Raw genomic sequence first — 23,122 nt, forward strand, 5'->3', positions numbered from 1 at the left:
AAAAGTGGTATTTATCACTGAGTCAAACAAAATTGTCAGGTGTTTTTATATACCAGATTTTATAGTGTATTTGTCTAAACAAGTATGAAAACAGAAGGAACATAAAACTACATTGAATTTAAAGAGACACAGAGCACAGTAAGAAACATGTACAGTCAGAGACAAACCCCCATTCTCCAATATCCCTTACATAAAGTTCCTGTGTACCTCAGCTGAATGGAGCTGCCTGGTTGTTTTCAGCCTTCTGCTTACTTTCATTTCTGCTCCTGACACAGATTTGATCAGACAATCTCTAAACCAGAGTTTCTAAAGCTCTGAGTCCCAAGCTGGCTTTTCAGATACACCTGGCAGTGGGAACCAAGGAGGTGCTCAATAAAACACGAGCCCAGAGAGATGAGCTCCATGTAATCAGAGCCAATGAGCTATGGCAGTTTGCACTGGAAACAGATCAAGATACTTCAAAAGTCCTAAGAAACAGAACAGATGAGCCTCAGCAGTGGTGCATTTTTCCTATTGCTTCCTCTCCCATCTCCTGCCTAGGCCTCCAAGGCTGTGAAGACACAAGGAGCAGCAGTGTCCCCTGAGCTCCAGGCTGCCCTGTGCTGCTCCAGCCCTCTCTGGGAATACCTGGAACTCGGGCTTCCAACCTTTGTCCACATCACTGCAGGCCACGTTTCTGGAATGAATACATTTCACTGGGTGCTTTTTCTGCTTCACAGTACCCTGCAAACATCCCCAGCTCCCCTCAGCACTGCTGTCTACCAGGGATCCTATTAACTGCAGCCTCTACTTCAGTTCCTCCTTTCCTGCAACAGCAAATCATGAAGATGCAGGGATAGGCTTTCAAGAACCTTTAGCAGAAAACCAGCATAAAAGTAAACTTTTACCCTTCATTACACATTTATCAATCCAGTTAATAGCAGCTGTAAAAGGTCATAAGGGCAACACCTTTCTATCCCTGCCACAGTTTTAGTTCACTGCACTTCTATCTATTACTCTAAATAAAACATGTTTACTTTAAAGAAGTAAAAATTTCTTTTTCTAACCAGGCAAGTCAAAGGGGATTTCAGTAATATTCCTAAAGATCAGATGGGTTGCAAAAGCATTCAGAAGCATTAGTGAACAATTTAATGGATGCAGAAGGCAGAACAGAATTTACTTCCCTCATCAGTTTTCTTTCTGTGAAGCTCTTTTAAAGTTATTTAATCCAGCAGATATACCCAAACATTCAAAACAGACCACTTTCCACTTAGCTACTTTTTGGAGTAGTGTCACTGAATAGGTGTACGTTGCTTTAAAATAAGGAATTACTATAATATGTACTCACTAAAATATCTCTTTGTAATAACCTCCAATTCACCCAATACATTCACAGAAATAGGGAGCCACAGCCTGGGGTCCAACTCTGGAAGAGTCAGAAGTATGCTACAGATTTCCTTAAGGATAACAAAAATCCTCACATAAATTTCACTACCCTGAAAAAAACCCAAACAGAACATGGCTTGGTCTTACATAAACATTTCATTGAGATAATCATATTTGGGCACACAAATTAAAGAACATTTAGTTACAGCCCCCTGCCACAGGCAGAGACACCTTCCACTTGACCAGGTTGCTCACTTCCAGGCATCCACAACTTCTCTGGGCTATCTGTGCCAGCAAACTCCATTTATAACATAATTATCAACTCTGCTTCAACTTTGCATGCATTATTAGGCCTCACTGTAAAAGACAAGTGCAGCATAACTCATTCAGTTGTTGTAACAACTGCTGAGCCACATCCTCACAAGTTGAGATCATTCATTTCCAGTTTACCTACATAAAGTATCTACAAAAAAACCCCCTTACTTTCCTTTTGCTTTCACTTCCATGAATACAATTGTGTAGACCCACCTTCACAGTCTGTGCACAGCTCCCTTTGGAGAGGAATCCTTGTACAACTGGCACAGCTCAACACCTGAGCTACAGGAACAGAACCATATCCCAGAGATGCCAGCACCACCCATTTTTTCCCATTATATCCCACAGTCAGCCTCCAAAATGACTGCACAAATATAAAGGATAGCCCTATTAATTAAAAATACTGCAAAAAACATTGTTTAAATGGTATCTGGCTGCTAAAAAAAAATCTAGTATCTAAAAATGCAGAGCATCACTCGTAACAGGTTTTCTAGAATTACAGAAATATGAGCCCATTTTAGAACACTAAATGATAGATTAAAATGTGAATCATGTACTAAACTAAAATCTTCCCAGATACAGATATTAAATGTTTTAGTGAAGAGCAGCTATTACTGAGAGAGTAACACCTTGTTTTTTAAGTTTAAAGCAAATTAATCTATCTTGCAGAGTCATCAAAACTGTTTTGCATTCTAGACAGAACACTGCTACATAAATCTGTATTCCAAGATGAAAACATGCCAGAAGCTTGGCCACACAAAAGTTCTTCCAGAGTAACAGGCTAGGGGTGGAGGAAAGTCACACCAATGGTTACATACCTGACCATTTGCACAAACCAGATGACAAATTTCAATGAACTGAAAATAGGTTAAGAAAAGTCCATACATCTATGTCCTAATCCCCTTTTTTCTACTGCCAGTCCTTCAACTGATCTCTCACACAGCTCTGCTTCACAAACAACCTGTCCCTTCACATACTTGCTTTCCACTTCTCCAAGGTCATGCTGACCCAGTCTTACCTCCTTCAAAACTTCTAGACAAACACATACTCCCACAAAACCACACGCTGAACAAAGCCTCAGCACTCTGCTCTTGTGAATACATACTGGGATCTCAAGTGCAGGGCTAAGGAGATGATTTTTTTCCTGACAGAATTAAAGACACAAGGGCATACAAGAGTAACAATCAAGTAACACAGAAAAGTGACTTCTACGACTGTAGAAAAGATTCTTCATAGAACAAGAAAACACCACTGACAAAAATACCACCTTTAGAGATGCTATTGATTGAACAATACCTGCCCTTCAAGCTTCTGTTGATCCAAGTTTCTGCAAGCAAGGTTACCATACAAAAGCCAGCAAACTTGTCTTTGGAAGTGAGTTGTACTTAACTCAAAAGCCCAAAGCACATTTTGGAAAAGCAGCATCTGGGGAACCTGTACAGAAGCCTGTGTAAGATGATAAGCCTCTGGCCCTCAGCCAGCAAGTGTGATACATCAAAAATGAACCCTTCCAAGGGGTTTTCATGAGTTCACTCCTCAAAGCAGCAAGAATACCAAGATAAAGCAATTTAAAACATGTAAAATCTAAAAGGTTCAACTTCTCATAAGCACAAAAAAGGAGAGCACAGACTTTCTGGATATTATGCCTACCACCAATTATTCCTGTGTGTTTCATACTGTGCAGCCACTGTGCAGGCAATGCTGTCAGCCCCTTATGCCTCTCCTGTGACTGTGAAGATTCCACTTCCCTCCAGTGCCCCTCTAACTGTCTTTAGGACTGTTTATGTTAGAAAACTGTGCTATTTACCTGAAATATTAAAACCTGTTTACTGCTCTACCCTGCTGCAGGGAGTAGGGTTTCAGGGACTGCACACTTCTCTTAAACAAGTGCATCTATTGACACTACTGATGCAAACCAAAGAAACACATTTTAAATAGTATTGGGCTTTAAATGTGAACAATCTCTGAACTTTCAAACAGCTTTAGCATTTTATGAAATAAGGTACTGCAAATCTGCAGAAGGTATTCTACTATTTTAATCAAATCCAAAGGTCTTCTTAGCTCTTTAAGGAACAAAATCAAACATCTATTTTGTACTGCACTTTGATCTACAGACGTTTTGCAAGGAATTCAAGATAAGGCTGTGTTCTGGCCAGAAGCTTGCACAGCACCTTGTCATGGATGCCTCTAAGGTCCCCTCTTGTCCCCAAAGCCTCATGACAGAATGAGTGAGAGGGCAGTGAAGAGCCCATCTGTGCAGTCTGCCCAAAGCCTTCAGGAACAAAGTCAGTTCTGCACAGCAGCACACACCAGGATCACATTCTCCATCATCAGGAAAGAATTGCAAATATGTAATTACTGGCTTATCCCCACTGGATGCTACATACATCCTGCCTACCTGTCTTCCAGAAATGTGGATGGAGCCTAAGCAGAAGTTAAGTAAGTAGTTCTCCAGCACCTTAAAAAAATGGGATGGGTATTTCCCACTAAAGGTACTTTATAAATCAGTATTTTACAAGGGTTATTATTGCTACTACAGCACATTTACATTTAAATATATTCTGCTTGGAGTGGAGAAAAACACATTTCCTATGGAAAAGAGCTTCAAATGCAACCAGACTATTTATCAAATATTTGTGTCAAGGCAAGAGAGACTACAAATCAAGTAGAGGGAAGTAGAGATCTGCATTCCAGATGAAGGATAAGCAAGTAGAAGGCATGCCATTTGCAAAGAGGAAGAAGAATTGAAAGTCAACAAAACAGAGGATATTCAGAAATAAGAGACCATTCTCCTAACCAGTACTGGACTAATTCTTCCCCCAGTACCACTGCCTGGTCCTACAAGACCAGTACTACAAACTGGGCAGGGAGGTGCATTCCAGTTACAGGTACTTCCCCTAAAGCACCCTGACACCCTGCCAGGACTGAGGGACAGCTCAGCCCTCTGCCCCTCCCTGCACCTGGATTATTTCCAAACCCTTGTACATCAAGACCAGGACAATATGATCAAACTCCACATTTATTTGTCTGTAACTAGGACATGACAAAGACATGTTCACTCAGCACTTTTCAGCATGTGTACAACACCTGAACTACAGTTTGTAAAGTTTACACTGTCTGCAATGGTCTGTATTTCACTGGTTTAACATTTTCAGCACTTTCTCTGATTGAGAAAGTATTAACAAACACCCATGCAGAAAAGTCACTGAACACAATTAAGTTTAAAACAACTCATATACATAAAAGGTGAATTGCAAAAATTATATATATTCCACTAGTTTGGTCTTGGCTTTAAAAAAAAAAAAAGGGGGAAAAAGTGATCTCTAGTCCTGTGATCTAATGATTTGCTGCAGCTGGGATATACATCCTCTTTGCATGTTCACAGTGTTTCCCTGGAGTTCTCTCTATGATCTAGTCCATGAAACTGAGTTAAAATAAAGCAAGGAGCTATGGACAAAATGTTGTCCAGCTGGTTTGGGCTTTGCCTTTAGATCTTGAAGAGAATTATTTTGCTGTGCTTCTCCAGGTAATCTATGCAGGCCAAGACTAAAACACTGTCATTCTTCTATCCTAGTGTCCTACAATAAATTAGGGAATACAAGCAAAACATCTTGGGGGGAAAAATCTTCACAGATTGCATGGTTAAGGATCTTCTCCAGAGATTTAAAAGAATTCAGCTCTACCCTCATCCATCAGATATCTGTGATAGTCAGCTAAGCAATGCTCCCTGCTTCACCAATTTGTACAGTCATCTTCAGCCTGCAGAGGTCCAAAAATTAATGTCTCTAAATGTCTCATGAAGTATCAGAGAAACAAGTTTGTTATCAGCAGACTGGAATTCATTATGCAGCTACATGTACCCCTACTGGGATATTTTTTTGGAAGGTGTAAATGAAACCAGATTAGCACACAGCATTCTCCAGTGTATCCCTATAATCTCCTTTGGTTATTCCTATAGCTTGAAAGCCTATGCCTGCATCTAATGCCTCACCTGAACATATTCTGCTGCAATTTCACCTCAGAACTGCTTGTTTTATTCATGATGGATGTGGAAAACTGACTAAACTCTCCTTACAGATACCTTTTAAGAAATATTTTCTTCAGACCAAAACTTCAGTATTCCCTGACTGAAAGGCAACTTTAGCAGGTGTTGTTTTGGGGGAAGTCCCACAGACCACCCTGCATCCCAGCACTGTTTGGCAGCAGAAAATGGATCTACTATCATATTCTGGGATCAAATATAGCCATGCTTTAAAAAAAAAAAACACCACCAAACAAACAACCCACCCTCAACCAGTCAAATTTCACTGGCAAAGATCAAGCTTTCAAGTTCAAAGCATCAATGATGAAAAAACTGACATGACCCACCTACCAAGTGTGACAGCTCACAGGCAGTGACAGGATGTTGGAGCTGCCTCCCAGTTATACCTGCAGGTAACTTTTTTTTAAGCTGCTTTATATATCACCTGCTTATGTCTGATGAAACTTGATGTATAAAAACACTGAAGAGCTAATCAATCCATTTTCCCCCAAACCTTAATTATGGTTTCTCTCTTTCAGACTTCATTGTTTTCTTTACAAATCTTGTTACACAGCTGTAACTTTCTCAAATATCACATTATCCCAAAGTGAACAAGATAGCTCCTGCTGAAGACCTACCCCTCCTCAGCAGAATGGAGAAACTGCTTCACTGTGAAGCAGTTTAAATTTATTTAAAATGCTTCTGTATGTTCCAGTATGACAAATGAATTTTCATGACAGTGATGCTGCTGAGTCATGATAATTTAGGAACCATTACAACCCCCAGGATACTCCCCCACAGAACTGCTTCCCTACCAGCTGCTACTTGTCTGTGTAGGCAATATACCAAAACACAGTAATTTGAACCCATCTACACCAAAATGGCTGAATCCAAAGCTATTGTTTCCAGACCATTTATTGAATTTGTTGGGATCACATTATCTGTGTGTCCAGTAAGAACATTACTGCAATACAGGGAAGTGAAACCACCAAAAAGTACATGATACAGGACAGACTCCCTGATGTCAACACTCTTCCCTTGGACATACCCAAGTCTTGTCCTTTTTTCTAGATGTTGAGAGGGAAAAAGCTCCACAACTCCTCAGCATTCTGGAACTTTTCCCACTCCCATGGGCTATCAGCTCCCTAAACACCAGAGGACATTCCAAAAGGCCCAGTCAACCTGAAGACATTGAAGTTATCATTAACCCATTTCTCTACTTTTAACTGGAGTTCAAGTAGAGGAAAGACAGTTTCTCCAAACTAACAGTCAAGACCATAACACATTCAATATTTTCAGGATGAGGGATCCTTGCTGAGTTTTTTTAAGATTAACATCAAAGGTCTTTTCAGATCATCTCACGTGAGTCCTGATTAATCCCTTGATGATGGATGACTCATTGTAACACAATGGCAAAACACTCCTCTCTGCTGAAAGGCTGGAGCCCTGTTGTAATCTTAACCATACACCTTCACCAGCAACTTTGTGAATACCAATCATTTCTGTGCCCAGAATAATACCATGTACCTCCCTGGCAGACTCAGTCTTCTATTTACAAGTCAATTGTTCATCACAAACTGAAGATGACAAAATTCCAAGAGAGTGTCACTCACTGCCACATACTCCCTATGTTGCAAATATGCTGTGGGGAGGGGGTTACACAGATATCCAGAACCTAAAAGAGACACCAAAAATCAAACTTCAATTAAAATGTCTCATCTCTTCCTGTATTGAAAAAAAGGATTCTTAAAACCAAGGACATTTAGACAACATTATACACATACTTTCTTATCAAGTGCCACTAACACCACTCCACAGAGCTGTGATCCTCCTTCCAGTGTGGAGGATAAATCTATGCAAAACACTGAACTGGAAATGATCACAAGATTCAAGGAGAAAACAAATCAACACTGGCATTTTTGCTAGAATGTCTGTAAGTCCTAGAACTTCAGTTGCTCCTGGCGAACTCCCTAATGTACAACAATCCCTGAGGCACAAGGTCACATGCTGTAAAATATTTCTTTCTGAGCATCATTTATTGCAGAAAACCTCAGTCATGTTTGGCTGCACTGGTTCAAAGCATTTTTGTTAAGCCAGACCTTGGAAGTGCAACTATTTCAGATTAGTCATATTATAGAACTGCATATACCAACACTTTGCAAAACTGTTTGCTGTTTAATAATAGAAAGGTCTAAGTAGTATCAAGAGTGAAAATTCTTCTCCTGACTTTCAAAGACCAGCTAGAGAAGGAGTTGCACACTTCAAGCAAGAATTTCCAGTTTGGAGTGAGACAGCCTGATCACTAATATGTATGATCAATTAAGCCAAAATGTTTTCCTCCCTGCCTGCTGTCACGCTCACAGCCCTGCCTCACCTAGAGCTTCTAGGTCTGCCCAGTGTTTGCAGGGCAGTGGACACTTGGCCACTATCAATCTCTACCTAAAGCCACTCCCAAAACCATAGATTTATCTGCTGACCATACAGTAACTCATTAAAGTTTGGCACATTTTCACAGGAACATATAAAGTTACAGTACACAAATTAAACAACATCCTGGCTTTCATGAAGTACTCTGAGCAGGACCATGTTTCTGCCAACTTCACTGCTTTTCATCAAATCTGACTAGCTAAGAGAACATGGACTTCAATTCCTCTTGCTGAAACAAAAGCCACACATGATTTAGTTGGCATCCTGGTCACTACGTAAGTGGCAGTAAAATGTCTGCTTACATTGCTGAATTTGCAGAACCAAAACTAAACCCCTCCTGCCTCTACAAATAAATTAACACAAAACTTCAAAATCCCAGCCAAACTTCCTGGTACACACACTACCTCATCAAGGGCAGAATCCAGTGAGTGTGACCTGTCCCTGGATAAGCCAGAGCAACAGTCACCCCTGGTTTCTATGGAGCTGTGAGGAAAAGCTCTGTGCCTGCAAGCACAGCCAGCACTCCACAGGAGAGAGGTGCTCTAAAGCTTCAGCTCTACTGAACAGAGTCAGCCCTTTTCCAAATCTCTTCCTACAGACAAACAAACAAAGCACACCCTGGAGTACACTTCACAGCTAAGTCAATTCAGCAGTTACACAACTAACTTCAAACAACTCCTAACACTGGGGGGGGAAAAAGGTAACTTTAACTCCTGAGCCAATAGTTTTTCTTCACTTTGTAAAGGCAAGAACTACATTATCTGACATGCCACACTCCTGAAGAAATTCACAGATCTAACCACAGCATTTTTCTGTATTAAAATAAGGATCCCACAACTCCTGAAACACTGTTTCCATTTAATGAAAATGCTAGTGAATATTATTTTTCCTGTAGTGACTTAATTTCCTAATTTAAAACAGGAATGTCAAGATTCAGTAAGAGCATGCAGCAGTCACATATGTGAGACAAGGTGACCATACCCTGTAAATATTCTCAAAGTAGAGATTTTTTCCTAACATTCAGAAAGTATGCACTTCCATTTGATTTGTTGTACTACACATCTGCATTCTGCTCCCCATATTTCTGAGACACTGCAGAAAAAACAGGATTTGTGGTTTTTTTAAAATGCCATCTGTTCCCTGCATATTTTCACTTTAGGTCCTTGTATGATATCTGCAATGGAAACTTCTGTGTCATATAGGATTAAGGCTATAAACCAGATGAATATAAAATGCAGAGGGCTGCTGCACTTCCCTACAAACAGCTGTAAAAAAACCCAAACACCATAAGGAAGTACCACCTGAAGCCTTTCTATTCCAAATACAAAACTTTTAATAAGTTCTTCTTAAAGGGACTTTCCTCCAGAAATGAAGTGAAAGAGTGTGAGAGGAAAAGCTGCTTAAAGAATTTGGGAATTTTATTTGTTCCTACCACTGCTCTGCACCTGTTTCCTTCCTGAGTCAGAAAGTGGAAGGTTCAGATACCAGTCTCCAAATGGATAAGCTTTAAGGGGAACCTTTCACTGAAATACCAGCCATCTCCATTCATGAACTAACATTTGCATAAGCTTTTTTCATAACCACCTCACATTTTTATAGAAGCAATGTCAACTCTACAGTAAACTCAGCTTTGATGGCGCTCCAATTATCTCAGCTGTTATCTCCATTCCCCCTCTTTGCTATTTCCACACTTTGCTCAGGCACTTGCAACGTTTCAGAGTATTATCAACATTACTAACGCTTGTGTCACTCACAGCTCGGGGGCGGGGAAAGGCAGCCTGACCTACCTGGTCATGTTAATATAAAAAGATCTTTAAGCAACACTCTTAAACCATTCCACCATTACTTGTAAGAATTTAAATAGATACTGTTCCTCTAAAGCTGTTTAAAAACTCGTAACTTGTGCAGACACCTACTGACTGCTCTAAAATCGTTCCAAACCAGCTCGTTACTAAACCGAACTGAATTCAAAGTCTTAAATGGATACTGGAAACGCCAGGCGCGCTCTGAGCAAGTCCAGCCCCAGCCCTTTAAGTCAAACCACACAAGACCTTAGGCCAAGAGGGCATCAAACACACCGGACACACGGAAATAACTTTGACGCCCGAAAGAGCCGCCCCCCGCTCGGCCCGGGCGCCGTTTGCCTGCGAGCAGGCACCGAGCGGCACCTGACAAGTTTCCCAGCGCTGCTGGCAGCGGGCACAGCGAGCCGAGCCCCGGCTGCCCGCAGCCCACGTGTCACTGCCGGCCGCCGACCGCCCCTTCCCGCCGGGGGCAGCCGGGAAGCGCGGCCCGGGAGGAGCCCAAGGGGAACGGCCGGGCCGCCCGGTTCCGTTTCCAGCCTACAGCGGGGTCGCCCCTGCCCAGTCCCCGGCACTCACCCGCCGCCCCCCCCGCCCCGCTCACGGACGGCCCCATGACAGGAGCTCAGCTCCGGCAGTGTCAGCGCTACGAACTTCCCGGCTGAACAGGAAACAATAACCCGCAGAGCCCCGGCCCCGCCGCCCACCCCGGCCCGGCCCTGCCCGTGGGGACCTCGCGCTGTCCCCCCCCGGAGCCGCCGCGGCCGCGGGACCGAGCGCGGGGGGGGTGGTGGGGGGGGGGCCGGCCTGGCGGGAGGCCGCTCCCGGGCCGCACCGAGCCCGCGGTGCCGCGGGGGGCGGCGGGGCGGGCCTGGGGGCGGCAGGGGCCGGGTGAAGACGCGGGGGGTGCGGGGGGCGCTGGGGGCGCGGAGGGGGCGGCGCGGGGGCCGCACTCACCGGGCGGGCCCTGGCGCGGCTCCGGCGGCCCCACAACCATAACAAAGCTCTGCCCAAAATGGCCGCCCAGCCCTGCCCGGCCGGGGGCCGGAGGGGGCGGGGCCCGCGCGCGCGCGGGGCGGGGCCGAGCACGCGGAAGGAACACGCCCCCACCCGCTCCCCCTCCCTGCCCCCGCCCCGGCCCCCGCGCCTCCCGCCCCACCAATCAGAGGCGGCGGCGCGCACCGCCCCCGTCACCGCCTGTCGGAAGCAGCCGCAGACTACGAGTCCCAGAAGACTACCGGCCATGGGCGCCGTGAGGATCGGCGAGCGGCGCGCCGAAGGGCAAGCTGGGATTCGTAGTCCACCTGTGAAAGGCTTGCCCGATGAGGTGATGCCGGAAGCCAGAAAGCAGGAATGGCCGCACTGCTCCCCAGCAGACGTTCTGTCCCACGGGTAGGAGAGGAGCGTGTCGCTCCTCTGCCAGACCGACTGCGGCCCTCGGGCTGAGAGTGACCGGCACTGCTGCCCCCCGTATCGGCTCGGTGGGCCTTCCGCGACCCGGACGAACACGATGGGCCGCGCCCGTTCCCGCCCGGACCGGTAGCGCTCAGCAGCGGGCGCCGTCGGAGCGCTTATGGGAGCACCGGAAGCCAGCACAGCTGGCGGGTCCGGGGCGGTGGCAGCGCTCGGTGAGTCCTGCCCGGTCCCGGTGGGTAGGGCGGCCCCTCCTCCCTCTGGAAGACCCATATATTCTCCGCTCCCTTCGCCCTCCGGCGGGGCAGTTTGGCTGCCGGGGCCGCCTTTCTCTCCCGGCGCAGCAGGACCGGGAACTGTGGAGTCAAATCCAGAGTGAGCCGTCCACGTTCCCCCGGTGAGTGTGGTACCCCGGCAGGGAGCTCACCCACAGCTTGCATGGGGTGACTTTTCTGCTCCTTTTTTTATTAATGATCGCTTTTCCCGCGCTTGAGGAAATGCTCCTTTATAAGCTTTGTGAAGCCATTTATCCGTTGAAGAGGGAATGATCCATGAGCGGGAATTCAACATCTGTTCCCTGATGCTCAGTTTTTAAACTAGAAATTGTTCTTGCAACAGTTAATACAACTTTAGAATTTCAGTTCATAAAGCTGCTTGAAACGAAGTATTCTGCAGTGGGCAAATACTGATCTAATAGATATGTAATATGTATACACATATCCCTTTAAATATACACCTGTAAAACTTTTGCATTTGATAAGTGTAGACTGTGACTGAACTTTGACCATCAGACCAACTCATTGGTTTCAAACCTTCTTCTGAATTTTTCTGTTTTAGGGCAGAGAAATTTTTATTGAGAAAATAAACATGTTTCCTCTCATACAACGATGCTGCTTCAAAACACCTTTCAAAGTAAGTTACTGAAGGCTTTTTTTTGCTGGTTTTATTTAAAAGTAAAATAGCAAAAGATAGGACTGCAGCTTTGGAACAAAAGGTGGCTTCCAAGTTGGAGTGTATAACTCAGCTTTTCTGGAATAGTTCATCACTTCTACAGCACCTTTAGGCAAAGCTATTTCTTTTATAAAATAACTTTGCTTTTTGAGATTTAGCTCAGATTTCAAATAGCTTTTTGAGATTTATTGCCTCAATGTCTTTTTTTTCTATGACTTCTTGGTGGAGTAGTGAGGGGACAGTAGCTGATTTCTGGGGTGACCTTATCCTGCTTCTATAGGAAACTACTTTATATTTTACTCTGAAAAGGACTGATAATCTTCAAAGTGCTTAGAGAATGTGTGGGGAGGGATAGGTGGGCTTTGCTTGTGCACTCTGGAGAGCCCAGTTGCTCTTCATCAGCTGCATTGGGTGCCTTCATTAGTTGGGTTAAAACCACTTGAAATTCAAAAGCAAAGACAGCTGTGGTGTGACCTGAGCTGGAAAAACACTTGGTACAATATTCAGGTCATTTAGGTACCTGCATGTCTGTAAACCTGCACTGTGCAGTGCTGAGAACAAGTTTTGTGCTTGCAGCTGCAGAAGTTACCTGGTGCCAGCGTGCTGCTCCATGGCAGGAACAAGAGAAGCTGCTCCTCCCTGGCCCTCCTGCAGCTGCAGAGGGATGCACGGCCTCTCTGCACACCTCTGAGCCTCCAGCCAGCAGCAGCTCACACAGCCCAGCTCCGCACTTTCCACTCCTCTCTGCCTGTCTCCAAGAAGGAAACCTCTGCAGAAGCTGAGGCACAATCACAGGAGAGCCCAGGGTCACTGAAGGATTGTCCCAAACCAGTCCTCTACCTGAGCCTGGGGGGGCTGATTCCCTTTGTGGCCGTGCCACTGGCCATGGCCTCACAGGGCTCCTACTGCCCAGAGCTGGCCTTTGCTCAGGTCACCTATGGAGCTGCCACTGCCTCCTTCCTGGGGGGCATGAGGTGGGGCTTTGCCCTCCCAGAGAACAGCCCAGCCAAGCCAGACTGGCTGAACCTGGCCAACGGCACAGTCCCTGCTCTGCTTGCCTGCCAAGCCTTGCTTTTCAAGGATGTCACTCAGGGAGCACTCATGCTCACGGTGGCCTTAGGGATAGCACTGCATTATGACATTTCCCTTCTTCCTACTTACCCCAGGTGGTTCAAAGTACTGAGGGTATTTGGAACAGTGGTGATGATATCATCCCTGTTGGCCACTGTAGCACTGAAATCTTTCTTAGAAGGGGAGCAAAGTGATGACAGAAGAAAACAGCAGAACAGAAATTGATAAATCTGTAAGGAAAAGCTATTATCTGCTAATAAGGTATTTGTATGGAGTTGCAGGAGAAATAAAGACTGTGGTATGATGGCAGGGATCAAGATGCTTATTCTTGAAGCAAAATGATTTTCCAACTGATTTTGAAGCTAGTTCAGGAGGGAAGTATTGTAAATAGTAATTACTTCCAAGGCAAGCACGAGTCTGTCCTTATCTGTAGAACAAGAATCACTCCTGAATGAGATGTTGCTGCTCTAGGAATTTAGAATGGAGATTCAAAATGACTTGGGTATGAATTGCTCTGTGCTGAACTATGAAAGCATCTGGTTTGACTGTAATGTGTGATCATGTTCTAAGGTGGGGAAAACAACAGTAACAAGGTGAAAGCAGTTCTAGTTTGGTGTTTAAAGAAGTAGCAGAGAATGATGCAGAAGTACATTCTACTCAGTTGCTCTGTTGTGGAACAAGGCTCCTATTTCACTCCTATTTTCAGAGGAGATGCTCAAAATCACAGAATCACAGAATGGTTGGGTCAGAAGGGTCCTGAAAGATCATCTCATTCCATCCCCTGCTGTACCCAGGGACACCTTCCATGAGATCAGGTTGCTCAAGGCCCCATCCAGCCTGGACTCTTCCAGGGATGCTGTGTGAGGGAGTGCTCAGTGTGATGGCAGCTAAGAAAGGACAGGTGAGGTTTGTTTGCAGTGGGATGCCAAGGTCAGCACTCACCTGAAATGTGTCATTCAGCTGCTGTGCTGCAGTGGGGAAAAGCTGAAGAGGAAGCTTTGTATGTCTGACAAGGTGCCACAGGAGAAGGAAGGACAAATTCTTCACAGGAGAAGGAGGGCCACCTCTTCCTAGTTTTGTTTGGATTTAGGGCTGCCTGGCAAAGGAAGCTGTGTGCAACACAGCCATAAAGATCTGCCATCCTCCTAAATTAGAGGAGTGTTAACTTATGCTGTGACACAAGGACTCAAGTGCTGGCACTAAGGGATCAGATAATGGGACTGAAAGTAGCTTCTCCCTCCTAAGAATGTACATTTGGACAGGTGCCAATGGGCTTGTAGGTAGCCTGCAAACCCTCCATGATGGGTCTATTACTGAAACCACTGCAGAAGCATCTGCTCTCTGTACTGGATTCTTCCCAGCACATCATTTAGTGGAAGATACAACCTAAGTCACATGGATTTTCTTTTTTGTGTCCACTACCTCAAGAAACCTATGAAATGGGATGTGGCCAATTCCTTGTAAGCTTTTTATAAGAAGTATTTACAGTGTAAGATGCAGAAAGAAAGCTGAAAATGACATCCAGATGTGGTCTTAGGACCAGATAATCTTCATAGTTCTGTTAAAGCACTGATCTTCATTGTTGTTCTATACCAAATGAAGCACTTGTCCCTTAAAATTTGTTACCTGTTCATTCTGCAAGAACAGATGTTTAAGAAACCTGCCTGTCCTGGAGATGAAACCATCTTGTATGATGTTGCTGAAACAGCAGCTCTGTACATCAGCCTCTCCCTTTTGCAATCTGTTAACATTTTTATGTTAAAGAACATATTAAGCAATTATGGGTGTCAGTTGCTCTATGCTGAATTATGAAAGTACCCTATTAAACAAAATATTTCAGAGCTTTTTCAACATAAAGGAAATAAAATTGAGTTTGTGAATGAAAAGGGTTTTTCTATTCCTTCTTACTTAGATATGGCATCTTTTAGGATGGGTCTAGAGAAGAGTCCTGTCTTTGTCTTGATTAGGTAAAAGATGTGCTGAGGATCAGAGACCATAATCAATCAGCTTCAAAGTTTCATTCAAACATGACAGAATCAGTTACAAAACCTGCAGAAGGTAACTTCAGACAACTGCAGATTCCCTCAAGCTCCATTAATCCAGGAAGTTCACAGGTAGGGATCAGAGGTAAACCTGTAGTTCCCAAAAATAAAATACAGCTAAGGTAGTGTTTCTCAAACAGTTCCAAGAGGGATCCTGAAATATAAAGAAGAAAGACTAAGAAATATTACCTGTAATTTCATCCCACAGAGGGCTGAGCAGAGATGGCAAGACAGACTCCCAAGAAGTTTGAGTGATTTTATACTGAGAAGAAAAATACATGAGTAGTTTACTGCAGAAGTGTGTTACTTCCACCACTCAAATAGTCAAAATTTATAACCAATCTTTTCCTAGTGTTCTACTGGGAAATATGATTTCCAATGAAAAGAAAAAATGACCTATTATATGAAAGTGGCATAATACAGCTTACTAAGCTATGAAAGCAACCTATTCAAGAGCATTCCAGTCAGTTCTCAAAAAACATTTTATTATGAAAAACAGTTAAAACAAGATCAAACCATTAATTCAGACACATAAATTCTTTGAAGTAAAAGCACACACAAGATTATGGAACAATCAGAGAGATTCTCCATCATCTAGCATGTTTTAGTCCAACTCTATGTTAGATTTTAGGACCACGATTATTAAGGTACCGGCAACGCTCACCTTGGAGGATTTATCAAGTAATAATTTCTTAATTTTACACAGGGGATATTGACCTAAACAGAATGAATGCTTCTTTATCTACACCGTGCCAGGCTTCCTGTTTTGTGACATTCCAGTTGTGGTTTGGTGATCCAGAATAACACTGTCTATCAAAATTCAAGCAGCCTCCCTTCAGACTCCATCCAAATCATCCACAGCTGTGCTGAAAATGCAGCCAGTGTGCAAAAAACAACTTGAATCTAGAAATAACTCCAAACTCTTTGTAGTATTGTTTTACTAAGTGTGTCTGAGCTAAATACAAACTCCTTAAGAGCACACTGATATCATCAGTTCAATGCTAAATGCAGCTAATTCTAGCACAGAAAGCCCCATTGGCTCAAATTTGGATGAGGCAGGATACAAGATGTAGTGAAGGTGAAGGAATGTGTCTTGTAGAACAGCAGGTATTCAATGCCAAGTCTCAGCACGTGTCACACGGTGTAAAACCACATTTGACTATGGGGAAAAAATATGGGGGCAAAAGCCTTTCCCTGTGTTTTTATACTAAGAGCAGTCCTAAACAGAACAGCCAATCTAATGCATTTGCATTTAAAATTCACCAGAGCTTACACAAAAAGGAGCTCTACTGGCATCACTGACACCACTGAGAGGAAAAGCCAGCACTGAAGGGGAATGGCATTGTTAGAACTGTGAGGACAACCTTCCAGAATAGGAAATTCTCATCCACTCACCATTCAAATTTGTGGAGTGGCCAGAAAGTAAAGATCCAATTCATATTTAATGCCCACCATGTCCAGCAACAGAAAAGAGGCTTAAATGCATCAAGGTCATAAGTAGAGGCACCAAGTCTTTCCTGTACGTTATCTTCTCTTCCTTGTTTTCTGCCAGAAAAAGAACTAATGCCATCCAAATCACCCATCTGATCTTACCAACAGGTAACTCCTTGCTGTTGACAGTAACTCACTTCCAGACTGCAAGTCTGTGCTCAGTAACAACCTGATTAATGTCTCTTAATGTGTTGGAATTATTTCTTCAGATTTTTACAGGGCAAATTCACCATTTATTTCAGTGAGCTTAATCCAGTTCTAAGAGGCATTCCTACTCTTAACAGAATACTTCCTGAGACAGACACTGGATAAGCCAATTCACTTTGAAGGGCTTTTCCTTTTGCTCAGGAAAATCCTTCTGATCTAATTCTCCACTGAAGCTCCTGTGTTAAAAGAGGTTTCTGGCCAATGAAACAGGAAATCTGAGGAGACATAACTGACTCATTCCTTGAATGAGTTTTGTTCCTTGTGTTTCACAGCACAGCTACTCCTCCTTCGCAGCGGCTGGTGATCATGTTGGCAATTTCAGTCCAGCTGTCCATGTGAGGGTTATAAACTTCAACAGAGTCAGAGGTTACTGGAGCAGCAAAATCAGGACTGGGAGCTCTGCCTCCTGAGGCATAGAGAAGTCCATTCACAGCCACAACACAAACACCAGCTCTTGGGATCTTCATCGACGCAACTTCAACCCACTTTTCCTAACAAAAAGGTGAAAGATGAAGAAATAGCTTTAAGGCAAGCCCTGATTCTGCTAAAGTAACTTTTAAAGCTTAAAGACTGAAACATATACAAAGAATACTGTGTATAACTTCACAGGTTTACATGTGGTATGTGTACATATCCAGAAGATTACCAAGACAGGAATGACAACACTTTCACAAGGGGTCCAAATTGTGGTAATCTCTAAAAGCAGATCCCATACTGTCTGCACATAGCACCCCTCCCTTTCTTCAGTCACTGCAAGATGCAGTCAGTCTCTAAAATAGAGCATGGCACAGTTTGAGGTGGGGGAAACAGGAAAACTAGATTCAATTTGAAAAGCAAAACAGATGGCACATGGGATTATGTTCTGCTTTTAAGAGTAGCTACTCTTCCAAAGAGCATCATAAAAACATGAGCAATATCAGTCTGGAATTTTTTTTATCTTCTAGTCATGCTGAAACATCACTACATTTTGATGCAGGAGATCCTCAAATTTTGCAATAAAAGGTAACTCTTACCTTTACAATGAGTTTTTTCTCTCTATTCAGATTATTGAGCTTTCTGTTGCAGAGGGGGAATCTATCCTCTCATCTTAACCCTAAGAAGTATTTACCAAACTACAGTATATCTGTGCATAGTTAAACCATGACAATTACTTAGGACAGACCCTGAGATCACCAAAACTTTGTTTCACTCAAGATACCCAGCCAGTAGTGAAAAAGAAATGGAATTTCCAGCTTTTTCTTTTTAAAGAAAAGAAGGAGGATCTATAGCATCTTACACAAAGCTGATGCAATCTACATTTATGAAAAGAAGGGACTCTGCCCTACCTCTTCGAATGAGTATCTTTCTACACTGGCAAGTGCATCCTGGGATTCATTCCAGCCTCCCACAGCATAGATACAATCGTTGAGAGCAGCTACACCAAGATAGGCTCTTCTGGTGCCCATGGGAGCGAGCTCAGACCAGCGTTTGGAGATGGGGTCGTAGACTTCAACAGAACGCAGCTCTACTCCTTCACTGCTGATACCACCAATGACATAAATCAAACCTGCAGGAACAGAGCTTCTCCTCTTTTAGGCTTCATAATACAGACAAAAAATTACTGTCACAACACAAGTTTCAGCCTGACATTAAGATGGTTAAAGAATGTCAGAAAATCCTCCTTTTGCTCAGTAGTAGAATACATAAAGCTTTTGCATGAGCAGCTTGAGGCTTGAGCACTAGAAGCTCTGAGGAAAGCAAAAATTAATTAAGTGCAGGGGAAGGTTCATTCAGAAGGTTGCAACTGCTGACCTGGCCAGCATCAAATACTTAGTAAGCACATTTATTGATCAAGTATTTAGACATGTCTGTCTTAAAATAACCTGTGGCAAGTCTTCACTGTCACAAAGAAAAACAAGCAAACCCAAATATGGAAGATAAATAAAAGCAGTATCAGAAAGAACAATCAACTGCAAAAAGACTCGCTGCATAACCACACTGGCAGCCATGTAAAAATTTTTCATGTGATAAAAGGTAGGGGACAATAGAGAACTTTACAGTCTTTGAATTCTGCAGAATTAAAAATAGAGTATTAGAACAACAAACAAGCAAGGCACAAGCGTGTGTGACTGACAGCTCAGTACAAAGGTAAGAATTCATGACTGAGCCATAAAGCTTCAAAATCCACTGGCTGTTGGAACTATTTAGGGATATAAACTTAACAATATTCACCTTGCATTTCACAACACCCAAAGCAGTAACGGGGCTTAGCCATGCTTCCCACCACATCCCAACTATTCTCTTCAGGATCAAATCTTTCAATTGTGTTGCCAATCTCTGCTCCAACCCAGCCTCCTGCAAATAACAGCAAACACAGGAAGGAATTTAATGGCACAAAGTTGTGTATTAGCTGCATTTTTAGACATTCAGTGGACTGTTTTAGGACAAATTCTGAAATCAGCATGCAGTCAGTCTACCATGAAAATAAATTATAACTATACAATAACTAATCCACAGAGATTTAGTATATATGTTAATATTTATGGACACAGATGTTTTTCAAAACTTAAAGTTTGTGAATTTGCATCACCAAGATGTAATATTTAAGACAATTTTACAAGTTCTATGAATTAACATTAACTCCACCCAGAAAAACCCCACAACTTACCCAAAGCATAGATGGCCCCATAGCATGTGCACACTCCCAGTGCACAACGGGGATGGTTCATGGAAGCCACGGTTGTCCATTGCTTTGTAACAGGATCATAACACTCAGTACAGTCAAAAATCATCGAGTTGTCCTCACCTGCACAATAAAAGCAAGAAGAGTCAGGGGAAATGCAATCTTTTTCACTGCAGATATGGAAACATTCCTCAGCTTCTTCCAGGACAGGCAACATCTGAATACAAGATTTATCTTTCAGTGAAACAGCCAGCATAGCAAAAGCTTCATTTATACATAGTGATGATTACACATGAATCATCACTGGGAACCACTTTCATCAGTAGTTCCTGAAATGTTGCTGAAAACATCATAGAGGTAAACAACCAGGGTGCTGCATGATTTACTCCTCAACACAACTGACTGGGTTTTCAAGACCAAAGAATGAGCTCTGTGGTGACAAAAACAGTCTACATATGCATTCTTTTGTGATGGGCTGGTAGAGTTACTCATCACATCCTTGTGCAAACAGACATAATGAGCCTTTCCAGGCAGGCAGTACACAAGTGGTGTGTCCTGTGCTACTGCCTTTTGTGCTATGGGCTTCTCCTAGACTGTAAGTGAGAAAACAAATTCCATCAGCGGTGGTACATGAATCCCCCAGAATAGCCAGCATCTCTGAGCATATCTGCAGACATCTATATGGTAACCTGTGAATAGCTACACCATGAGGGAAGAGCAGCTTAGTAAAAACTGCCAGTACAGGATCCCTAACAGGCATTCACAGAACAGTGACAGTAGAGAATCAAGGAAGAATAATTTTGAAAGCCTCCATCCATGAGTTCTCTAGCATTCATGTAAGAAAGCAAGCTTATTTCAGCTGTTACCTCCAATGGCATAGACCATTCCTCCCACCACAGCCACGCCCAGCCCGCTCCGGGCCTGGTGCAGAGAGGACACCGTGGTCCAGTAGTGGCTGAAGGTGTCAAATCTCTCCACACAGCTCAGGGCTCTGCTGTCACTCCAGCGTGCTCCCTGCAGCCGGGTGTACCCACCTGCAAAGCAAGGGGAAAGGCCAAGTAAGAGCTTCCTCTTCACCCTCATGCTCCTATATCTAAACCATGAAAAATATTACAGTAACAGCCATTAGCCACTCTTAGAAGGAACTGGATTTTTCCAAGTAGCTTCCTTTTTCCAGCATACAAGGAAGAATGGTTGCCTCAAGGGTCATGGAAATTGTGCTGAGCTGATGCCACAACACTAAAAATATTAGAATTCATGTTTTCAGTAAAATACAAGGATCGGCCAACAGCCTTTGCTGCATAACATACTGGCAGCCATGTAAAAACTTTTCATGAGATAAAAGGCAGAAGACAAGAGAGAACTTTATAGTCTTTGAATTATACAGAATTAAAAATAGAGTATTAGAACAACAAACAAGCGAGGCACAAGTGTGTGTGACTGACAGCTCAGTACAAGCTGGTGCTACTGCCCACAGAGTGAAACAAACACATTCCCTTCCAATATAAAACTGCAGCTTTGCTGAAAACTTGGATTTTCAAGTATCCCATCATATGAACCACAGTGTCCCGCACAGAGAAAACTTCAGCCATCAGAACAAAATGTGCAGTGAATTTGCATACACCATTCCAGCAGTGAGCCCTGGTAAATCCTCTGCTGATTTGCAGTTTTCCACCCAAAGCAAATTATTTTTGAACAGCAAATCTGGGCTTTGAATGCCATGTCACAATGACAAGAAATGTGAATGCTGGACTCCTGTGCAATTCTAATCAAAGCCACTAACATGGTAACTCAGCCATGATGTAATGTTTTGGAATCATTATATATTTTGATTTTTAAAATAATTCTCAAGTATCTCCTTCATTCCTGCATTCTGAGATACTACTTCATTTGTTTTATAAGGTTCAAACAGCCACATTCTAACCTACTGCATAAAGGTACTTCCTGGCTTTCCTCCGGGGACGACCTTTAGAAGCCTGCAGAAAACTGCTGACCTTGTTCTCTTTGGGAGACTTAGAGACTTCACAATATTCTTTCAACAGAGTTTGCAGGGCCACTCGAAGACTGAAATCTGGAATACCTTCAAAAGTAACATAAGCAGAATAAGAATAAAATGAGCAGAATTGAAAAAAAATCACAGTGAAAAGTAACAAATTGTAAGCAATTCAGTTGTAGAAAAATTACTAACTCCTCCAAAAACAGCAGACAAATCAATGTTGCTTACTTTTATAAGGCATTTTCAAAAGCATGTTTTTAAAGTAAGCTGTGCTTATTTTTTAAAAATAGCGCTTGTTTGCTATAATTTTTTCATTCATCATGCCATTAATGTAAAGAATAGTCCATCAAAGCCCAGTACCTCTGAACAACACATAGTTTGCTCACATACATGCATCTGATATTCGTTCTCTCACTTACTTTCTATGTATTTTAACAGCCTTTGCGCTGGTAGCAGAGGGAACCGAACAGGCTCCAGTACTTCCACGACGTATTTCTTTCTTTTCCCCACGTCCTTCAGAATCCATTGCATCGCTGCCGCGAACACCTGGTACTCGTCCTCGATGCTCAGGTCCTCGCTCCGCAGGATCTTCACGAGCTGCTCCTTGGTGAGCGCCAGGAACTCCTCCCCGCCCTGCACCTCCAGGAAGTGCGCGTGGATGTAGCTCTCGGTGAACTCCATCAAGTCGTGACAGGCGATCTGCTCGGAGAACTGGAAGAGGCCGATGCAGTTCAGCGGGTCGATCTGGCCCTTGAGGAACTCGCAGCAGAGCTCCACCACCTCGGTGAGCTGCAGCATGTCCGCGGCGACGATGAGCTCCTGGACGTTGTGCTCCGCGATGCTCACCACCCCTGCGGGCACCAAACCACAGCGGGGCCCCGCTCCAGCCTGCGGCCGCCGGGCACCCGCCCCCTGCCCCGCCGCCAGCCCTCACCTGTGTAGATGAAGTCGAGCAGCGTGTGGAAGGTGTCCGCCTCCACGCCCGCGATCCGCACCACGTCCCGCCCGGACTCTCTCATGCCGCCCGCGAACAGCGCCGCGAAGTACGGGCTGCTGGCCGCCAGCACCAGGCGGTGCACGGAGAACGCCTCCGGGCCCACCTCCAGCCGCACGTCGCAGAAGCTGTGCCCGGCGCGCAGCCGGTTGATCTGGGCCAAGAGGAGGCGGGCGTGCCGCTCGGAACTGGAGACGGAGCTGGAGGCAGAGCCGCCCTTGCCCATCCCGGCACTCGCCGCCATCGCTGCTGCGGCACCGGCACCCCCCGGCGCCGGCCTCGCGCCGCGCAGGCGCCCCGCTCTCCCCGCCCCGGCGCGTGCGCGGCGGGGAAGTGAGGGGCGCGCTCCCGCTGAGGCGGCGCTG

At 44.2% G+C, this 23,122-nt stretch overlaps 3 protein-coding genes across 3 annotated transcripts in view; 1 reads left to right on the plus strand and 2 right to left on the minus strand.

The window, feature by feature from the left end:
* GPBP1L1 (GC-rich promoter binding protein 1 like 1) overlaps positions 1 to 10,988 on the minus strand; it is a 31,147-nt gene extending 20,159 nt beyond the window's left edge. Inside the window, exon 1 of the mRNA XM_064719579.1 lies at positions 10,888 to 10,988. The gene's annotated coding sequence lies outside the window, so the exon portion shown is untranslated. The remainder of the gene's footprint in view (positions 1 to 10,887) is intronic.
* Positions 10,989 to 11,203: 215 nt separating this feature from the next.
* TMEM69 (transmembrane protein 69) lies at positions 11,204 to 15,653 on the plus strand. The gene is made up of 3 exons (XM_064719580.1): positions 11,204 to 11,740; positions 12,181 to 12,255; positions 12,871 to 15,653. The coding sequence occupies exons 2-3, from the start codon at positions 12,211 to 12,213 to the stop codon at positions 13,588 to 13,590; spliced, it is 765 nt and encodes a 254-aa protein (XP_064575650.1). The 5' UTR covers positions 11,204 to 11,740; positions 12,181 to 12,210; the 3' UTR covers positions 13,591 to 15,653.
* Positions 15,654 to 15,871: 218 nt separating this feature from the next.
* IPP (intracisternal A particle-promoted polypeptide) lies at positions 15,872 to 23,042 on the minus strand. Its single transcript, XM_064719578.1, has 8 exons — positions 22,698 to 23,042; positions 22,183 to 22,614; positions 21,692 to 21,847; positions 20,634 to 20,801; positions 19,753 to 19,890; positions 19,317 to 19,439; positions 18,431 to 18,651; positions 15,872 to 17,596 (listed from the first exon to the last, which is right to left on the minus strand). Exons 1-8 carry the CDS (start codon positions 22,999 to 23,001, stop codon positions 17,372 to 17,374), a joined length of 1,767 nt encoding a protein of 588 aa, XP_064575648.1. The 5' UTR covers positions 23,002 to 23,042; the 3' UTR covers positions 15,872 to 17,371.
* Between the last annotated feature and the right edge of the window lie 80 nt (positions 23,043 to 23,122).

The sequence above is a fragment of the Zonotrichia leucophrys genome, chromosome 8 (genome assembly GCF_028769735.1).
Source record: "Zonotrichia leucophrys gambelii isolate GWCS_2022_RI chromosome 8, RI_Zleu_2.0, whole genome shotgun sequence".
Classification (NCBI taxonomy): Eukaryota; Metazoa; Chordata; class Aves; order Passeriformes; family Passerellidae; genus Zonotrichia; species Zonotrichia leucophrys.

Bases quoted from the DNA above. Each gene is read 5' to 3' on its own strand.
- TMEM69 (XM_064719580.1), top strand. From the start codon at position 12,211: ATGTTTCCTCTCATACAACGATGCTGCTTCAAAACACCTTTCAAA. The intron at 12,256-12,870 runs GTAAGTTACTGA...TTGTGCTTGCAG, and splicing joins GCTTCAAAACACCTTTCAAA to CTGCAGAAGTTACCTGGTGC.
- IPP (XM_064719578.1), bottom strand. From the start codon at position 23,001: ATGGCGGCGAGTGCCGGGATGGGCAAGGGCGGCTCTGCCTCCAGCTCC. The intron at 22,615-22,697 runs GTGAGGGCTGGC...TGGTGCCCGCAG, and splicing joins GCTCGACTTCATCTACACAG to GGGTGGTGAGCATCGCGGAG. The intron at 17,597-18,430 runs GTAGGGCAGAGT...CCTTTTTGTTAG, and splicing joins AAAGATACTCATTCGAAGAG to GAAAAGTGGGTTGAAGTTGC.